At 33.0% G+C, this 8,547-nt stretch overlaps 1 protein-coding gene across 1 annotated transcript; it reads right to left on the bottom strand.

The window, feature by feature from the left end:
- Positions 1 to 6,750: 6,750 nt before the first annotated feature.
- LOC131077351 (polyubiquitin) lies at positions 6,751 to 7,438 on the bottom strand. The gene has a single exon (XM_058014833.2). The coding sequence runs from the start codon at positions 7,298 to 7,300 to the stop codon at positions 6,839 to 6,841; it is 462 nt and encodes a 153-aa protein (XP_057870816.1). The 5' UTR covers positions 7,301 to 7,438; the 3' UTR covers positions 6,751 to 6,838.
- Positions 7,439 to 8,547: the final 1,109 nt, after the last annotated feature.

Raw genomic sequence — 8,547 nt, 5'->3', positions numbered from 1 at the left:
AATTTTTAGACTCAAATTTGAATCCCTTAGAAGCCTCTTTAAAGATTAAAAAAATGGATGAAATGAATTTCAAATAGTTTTTGCATTGTATATCTCTTTGCGATATTTTCAATAATATATTATGATAAAAAATTAGATGACCAGGAGCCAAAAATTATAGCTCCTAGAAGTTGTGCTATGAAAATTGAAATTTTGAATGAAAATTCTTCCTCAATAGGAAAAAGAATGGTTACACTTTTGAGAACATTCTAGAGTGGTTATTGGTGAAAAATAAATATGAAAACACAGGTTATAGAGGATAGCTCCATCAGTGCATGGCTCCAAATTATAGAGTTTTCTTAGAGAGTTGATTTTCTTTGTAATGAATTAAGCTTGTGTGGCTATAGCATTGTAATTTTTAAATTTGTAATTCCATTTTATTGAAGAAATCAAAAGTGGGTTGCATTCCTTGCTGCATTTTATGTGCATTTTATGCGTTAGTATATGTCATAGTACTATGTGTGAGTTAACCCTTCATCAAGGCTTCTATTTTTGTTGTGTCTATGTCAAGAATAACATAGGCATACAAAACCATTTTGTATAACCTTTTGTAATTCCTATGGGAAGCTATAGAATAATGTCAGTTGATAATTTATGGTAGAATTATATGTTATATGATGTACAAGAGCTTATGTAAGTTCTTACAAACATATATTTGAGGAGCTTACAAGTTATTGATAAGGAACTTTAAGTTTTAGATGGAGAGTTTGCATCACAACACATGTTATTTGATGCAAAGGAGCTTTTGAGTTCTTACAAATATATTTTATATATTTCGAGGATCTTACAAGTTGTTGATAAGGAACTTGCAATTTTTAGATAAAGTTTGCAAGCTATAATGTCAAATTTAGAGTTTAATAAAATTGTGAATTATCTTAGGTTAATAATTATACAATTTCTAGTCTTTTTTAAATATACTAATTTAAATTAATATAGAACTTATTTGGATTTATTGAATTGGTCATATGTATAATGGATTTGATATTTAAATTACTATCAAATATAAAGTTTATTTTAATTTATATATATATGATTGTCTTATTTTATTTTTAAAATATAAACTAGATATGAGGTAATTTCAAATCTTCTATATTTGTTTCATGTTGCACTCTACTATGGTTTGTGTTTTTTTATATGTCACTCCAAATGTTGTTTTTTTTTTTTTTTTTGTAGTGGAGAATCCACTAAACTTATATATTACTCTAAAAATATTTACATCGGGTTCAAAAAAGGCATACCGGTAGGAAAGAACTCGCAAGAAAACCTTCAGTTGTATCCTTCAAAAAATAAAAACTAGGCACTACCCTTACATAATTTGTTGTTGTCCTGTCAGATCACCCAACCCCCTACCTCTAACAAATATACAAGGGTCCCATATGACATTTACAAAAAACCAGACTGCCGCCACATGTAGGGTTGAACAAAAATGCCATTAGGATTACATGAAGGACCACTAAGGAGATAATAGTGATGAAGAAGTTCCTGCCAAAACCATATTGAAACACTCGAGCATAATAGTAGCCAAAGAACCTCCAAATCTGCAACAACAAAAATCATGCCACTAACTCCAAAAAATAGTCAAATATCCAAAAACCATGAGCTAGTGCTCTCCTTCGGAGGATCATGAGCTGAGATCGGAGGGGGAACAACCCTTAGAGGAAAAGCCAAACAAGCAGGACCAGAGAACAAAAAGCCCAAAGTGATCAATGAGTGCAAGGCCTCAAAAATGACCCAAGCTTTATCCACATACTGGTCAGGAGCCAGATACAACAGAAAATCCATAGAAGCCCGTGTGTCTTCCATGGAATCACATATCAATCCCATTCTTAATTCATGCAATAATTGACCAGACCAACCATTAACCATGAGCTCATGGTGAGGAAGAAACCCACCATAATAAAAAGACCCCACATCAAAACGATAATCAACCAATGCAAAAGAAACAAAGTCCCAATTACATATTGTCGGAAAAACTCCAAATGTATTTTTTATTACTACATTGAAATTTTAAATTTTCACCAAATAAATTTACTTCTTTCCAAAAAATAACTAATAGCCTACAAACTACATTTTAATTTGTATAAATTCTATTCCTACATATTTTCATTGCCACTTGTAGGCCTACTTTGGCCCATCACAATCTTGCACTGAGCCATATATACCAATATGTATAGAAGTTGGTCAATATTTGTATAAATTTTCATGAATATTATTTGATTTATATTCGTAAGTTATTTTATCACCTTGTTTGATTCTATATTATACATTAACCTCATATTCCTCTTCTACTACTAAGTTTGGAGTACCAATACAAATTTTATAGACTTGGGGTAAAGAACTATATGTATGATCCCCCACTTTTCTCACTAATAGAAGGTTTTCATTCGTTCCCTAGGTTAGTTGATCCTTCCAAACTACACTATTCTAAGTCAATCTTTTAAGAGCCTTAAGAGAAAAAATTACCAAACAATGACAAAGTAATTCTCATAGGTCATGACACAAATGAACGTTTCATCTAGACCCATAGGTTATGGGAGGCTGAAGCTATTCTAGCTCCAAAACAGACCTTTCATACAACATGATAGCTTCGTGTTAGTCAATCGCAACCGTTTATTGCAAAATCGGCGGTGTAAAACGCGCGACTAACACGCGTGTTAGTCAATCCGTACTGCTGTTTTGGAGCCAAAATACACACATCCGTCATGGGATCCCTCTACATTTCCTAGTCAGCTCAACACCATTTGACCATGCCAACATCAAATGCATTCCTTTTAAAAAGTGTAAGTTGAGAGCAATGCAAATGTGGCAAGAAGCATATTTTGCGTTTTGTGCATCATGAAGCCAAAATGAGTGTGCCAACACATTTGGGCATAGATAGATTAATGATAGGGAAGGCTTCTATTCATACCCTATATCACGTGATCATTTTAGACTAGTTTTTTATAATGTCTCTTAAGAGACCTAAGTGCAAAAAAAAGAAAAGCAAATTATGATTGACATGCATAATTAAAGAGATTGCTTGGGTGATTCAATTTATTGGGAGATTAGAGCCATTTCTCTTGTCTAAGTTACTAAAAAGGGTTGTGTAACAACTATAAAATCTATTGTAAATGAGTGATTCAAGTTGTAGTGAAGGATTCTATGATGTAAAAATTTATTGTATTAAATATATTTTTTTAATGTGGTTTATATAAATGAATTATTATTGCATTAACTCATGTTGTATTAATTATCTATTAGCATATGACTTGTTGTATCATAGTCTTGGATTCATTTTTGGTTGATGAAAGAGAAATAAGCTTGTTTAAATATGTTGTAATACATACTTGTTCAAATGAAATATTTAGATTCATATTCTTGTTTTTGTTTAGAAGTATGCAATGAATACAATATTAAATTTTTACTATCTTCATATTTCTTTCTCTAATCTCAAAATAAATCTTTATTCATAATGAGGTTTTATTTTAATTTATTATCTATGGAAGTATTTAAGTAGAATAAATCTCTTGTAAGTTTTGGAAAGAATAAGAATTTCATCTCTATGGTTGGATTATAACAACATTCAAACCAAATAATAGTATCACATAAAGTAATAATAAGTCTAATGGTTAATTTAAATTATTGTTTTTATTTTCATTATGATTTCATTTTACGAACCATAATTAATTTTATGTGGTGTTCAATTAGTTATGGAAAATGAATCTTATATATTGAAAAACTTATTTGTTTATCATTATTTAAATAGTTTTTTAAATTCAATGTTTATTTAGATTTTTTTGTAAGGATGAATTAATGAATATTGGAAAGAAAGGGTTTAAAATATGCTTCAAAATTGTTCATCCTTAAGGAATAGAGAATTGATCTAAATTAATTTTGTAAAACTTAAGTTGTTAGATGGTTAAGATCTTTTGGTAAGGTTACTACTCATATAGTCCTAAATTTAATCAGTGGTGCAATAATTATTGAAACAAAGAAGTTTAACATTTTCTTGAGAATTTAAAATCAAACTGTTTGAAAATTAGAAGTGCTTCATGTCAATTATATTAAATATTTAATAGTTGTAGGATTAGAACCAATTATTAAGATGAAGACTTAATCAATAAAGTGGTTTTTTAATTAATTTAATTTAATTAATAAATTAAGTCAATTTTAGGGTTTGGATCTCATCTTGGAAACTAGACCTTCATTTTTTCATGTAGAGAATCTTTAACGACAATGAATCTTGAAGGATTTTCCTTGGAAGATGTCTAGCATAAGACACGTAATCCTATTAGGTTTTTTCCATTATAAGGGTTAAGAAATGGATTATGTCATACCCCAAATTACACTTTACCTCCCTTCAGCTTCTGGATGACGTGCTTGGGAGGATCTCTTAGATGATCTTTTCTCATTTTTAATTTTTTTTGGGATTTTGTGTTTATGTTTACATATTTGAACTGTGACATTGTTGTTGTAGCTAACCACCAAGGTTTAAACCTTCACTAAGCCATTGTGATCTTGAGTATTGCACCCTCAAAAACTTGAATCTTTATGTTGAAGCTTTTGGCCTTCATGCTCAAGTCTTTGTTTTCCAAACCCTCATTGGGCCAATATTCTTCCAAGCTTTGCACCTCTACTAAACTAATGAGCACATGAGTTTGGACTATGTGCTAATTCATTGCATTCACGTTGGTAATGTTGGTAATGAGATCCCCATTTGTGACTTCAAATGACTCAAGCCCAGCTAAAAATTCCTATTTTATCAATTCAAAAAGATATATTATAAATTGACCTTATTTTTAAAAACTATTATGTTAGGTGAAAAAAAATCAGTCATTTAAAATACCACTAAATACAAGAAACAAGTTTTAAACAAACATTAAAAAAAAAGAAACAATTTTAAATTTTAAAAAATAAATAAATATAATCTTAAAAACCATTAATTTACATTATTTTCACATTCTTAATCATTTGATTCCTATTAATAATAAAAATGAATGAAATTTTTCTAAATTTAAATCTCTAGCCTAAAAATAGTTATACTTCCATCCCTTTTTCAAATTTAAATTGTTAAAAAACATTTTTTTTTTAATTTTAAATTTTAAAAGATAAATATTTTGGTTTTCGGCACGCAGATCAAGAACGAATACAAGTACGACCTGCCTGCAATATACGACCCAGAAGTGGTTTCAACCTCCAGTCTCAATGAACAGGAATCAACCCTATTCCACTGAGGAGACCCAATTCTTTGCTAGAACAGAGGGATTGATCTCTGTCGGTGGAATAAAGCCCGATCGCCATGACCCTCCCAATCGCCTTCGTTTGTGGAGGGGTGACTGAAACCCCTATTTTGGCATAGTCAGGACTCAGGAGAGATGCTACTAAATACTGTGGAATCGGGCTTTACACCTGCCCATTGCAATTTCTTGAAAGTCTCAAAAGCATTTCCAACAAATTCGTTGGTGCATATCCTGCAATCATGGCATTCCATGAGACCACATTTCTTCTAGGCATCCCGATACACTGTTCACATTGCTGGTCTATGCTTGCACATTCTGCACACGTCTACCAGGACTATGGCAACGACAACAGCTGATAAAATTTTATGCTTCGATGAAAGTCCATACCTTGTTCCAAAACTCCCATTGTGGCAGAGGCAGGCTGGATGCTGACAAAAATGGAGGAGTTCGGCTTTACACAAGCCAGTCGCATTTGCTTGAATGTCGAAGTTGAAAATATACGTTGCAAAATGAAATCCACAAACATAGGCTCAACATCAAGAACGCTATGAATTAATAAGACTTCCAGATGGACATTTCTTTATCCAATAGCCTGAGCAGAATCATAACACTGAACAACCAAACCCAATAAATTTAATTAGAATAGAAGCAACCTTGACAGATCCTATCCTCTAAATAGATTGTAAAGGATATATAAATTCATATTGCAGTCTAATGTCACTCGATCCAAAACCACCCTGCAGTCTCAAGTCCCTCAAATTCAACCAAAAATGTAAGGAAATAAGGTAGGAGTCATAAAGCAATAGGGAACACTTCAAAAAACATGAAGAGAAACTGCATGCGTAAGGAAATAGGACCACGCAATCATCTGCTATGCTATGTGCCAATCAGTGAAACGGCAGACAAGAGAAGTTAACGCTTCTTCAAGTTGATTATGATGTTTAGGAAATTTATGTAGAAGGAAATTCGGGGGTTTAAACTTCTCTGCCAAAACAGAGGATTATGTTTTTGTGATAGCGGCTTTTAAAATCAGTTACAGAAACTTAGATCGCTTCCCAGGATTATCTTGCCTAGCATCGTTTCTTCAATGATTTTGATTTTAAGGAAAGTCATGTTGAAAGAAATTCGAGGGTTTGAGCTTCTCTGCCAAAAACATTTTAAAAACTGCTTTCAGAAAATATAACCCTCTGTTTTAGCTATAATGTGACAGATTCTGTATTCAGCAAGTCTTGAAACATTCAGCAGAAGAGTCTCTACAATCACAACTTGATAAAATCTTGAAGCTTCCACATAAAGATTTAATAGATTAAAAGAGCAGAAAGCCAAGAATCAGTCTCAAACAATACAAGATCAGTTACAGAAACTCAGACCTCCAAGTCATTATGACACAGACAACAGTATTAATTTCTTCACGGTAAAGATTCCTTCTTTAGAACAAAATAAGTACAAAATCCTTCCTCAGGTTTATCTCGAGTTGAAGCACATAAGCAAATTGCACGCTAATGGAAGAGAGATTTATTCATTCGATCAAAGATCTCGTATACATATATCAGGAATACAAATAAAACAGCAATATAAAATTAAAACCCTCCGCGAAGGCGCAGAACGAGGTGAAGGGTGGACTCCTTCTGGATATTGTAGTCCGCTAGGGTTCTGCCTTCTTCCAGCTGTTTACCGGCAAAGATTAAGCGCTGCTGGTCTGGGGGAATCCCCTCCTTGTCTTGAATTTTGGCCTTGACATTGTCGATGGTGTCTGAACTCTCCACCTCCAGAGTGATAGTCTTGCCGGTTAGGGTTTTGACAAAGATTTGCATTCCTCCCCTGAGACGGAGAACCAGGTGAAGGGTAGATTCCTTCTGGATGTTATAGTCGGCAAGGGTACGCCCCTCCTCCAGCTGTTTGCCTGCAAAGATGAGGCGCTGCTGATCGGGAGGAATTCCCTCCTTGTCCTGGATCTTCGCCTTTACATTGTCGATGGTATCAGAACTTTCCACCTCCAGAGTGATGGTCTTTCCCGTCAATGTCTTCACGAATATCTGCATGATGTAATCCTTACTTTCTTCTACACAAAACCTACAAATCAAAGCCTTTACAGAGATGGATTTATTAACGTCCTACTTTGAAACCTACCTATTCAGCAAATTTTGTAAAACCCAAACTGAGAATGCGTGAAGAAAAAACTCGAGAAGCCAATTTATAGTCTGTCTACAGAGGATTCGTTTCCCCTCGCAGCACGATACGTGTAAAGCAGCGCGTAGTTTGTAGTGCCGTTTGGAACAAGGCAAGTGGGAGCGTGGTGGAGGGGTTGAAGTTTGGAATCTGGGTTGGTCAATTTTAGACAACTTTCAAAACACTACAAGAAGAATTACTGAAGGTTAATTTTCAACTACCTATGCTTGAGACCAATTCCAACATTTTTTTTACGATTTAATATTTTTTATTTATTTTTAATAATGAAAATCACATATTCATTGTTTTCTTTTCTTATGGTTCAGATTAGATTATGTTATATTTTAATTTTGTTGTTTATTAATTTTGTTTGTAAGTATGAAAGTGATTCGAATTATTTATGTATTTGTAAATTTGAACTATATATTTTTAGCCAACAAACTCTATATGATGGGAATTGTCCATTAGATTTTATTAGTCTCACACTTGAAATGTTTTCCAATGAGAAACATTTGGTATTATGTTTTGACTAGCAAGTTGATATTAAATGGGTGCATTGATAAACTCTACGTGTCTATCAAAGGTTTAAAAGGATTAAATCTTACCACGATAATTGTTACATGTTTACACCAAGTCAATGTGGCAATTTTACTAGGTGATGCATGATAAAATAACTTTCACCTCCACTTTGAACGGTCATTACTCACTATCTGAGGTAAACCATGGTGTCAAGTTCCAGATATAAAACAAAGCAACATCCAATTTTCACAATAGGATGTCAAGTTCTCTTTGTCAAATGAATTTGGCATCGTTTTTTATTAAATAACTCATTTGTTCTAAAGTTTTGTAAGTATTTTGCCTTTGGTTTATGCCAAACATTGTACTTTGTTTATACAAATAGGAAGTTGGCAAGCCCAAGGTGCCTTTGCATACATGCAAAATTGGGCTATATACTTGATCATTCAATAGCAACCCTATTATGTTGGGTTCTAAAGGATTCAAGACAATTTTCTCGACCATAGAATTCTCCTCACTAATGATGAGTTTGTAACCACAGTTACCAATTATATATAGGTGGGCGATAGGACATCCTTTGATTATACTTAGTCTACTTCAAATA

Source organism: Cryptomeria japonica, chromosome 4 (genome assembly GCF_030272615.1).
Source record: "Cryptomeria japonica chromosome 4, Sugi_1.0, whole genome shotgun sequence".
Classification (NCBI taxonomy): Eukaryota; Viridiplantae; Streptophyta; class Pinopsida; order Cupressales; family Cupressaceae; genus Cryptomeria; species Cryptomeria japonica.
Note: the sequence above shows the minus strand (reverse complement) of the source record. Positions and strands in the feature narration are given on the sequence as shown.

What these genes read in the sequence shown, in the direction of transcription:
- LOC131077351 (XM_058014833.2), bottom strand. Translation starts at nt 7,300, where the DNA reads ATGCAGATATTCGTGAAGACATTGACGGGAAAGACCATCACTCTGGAG.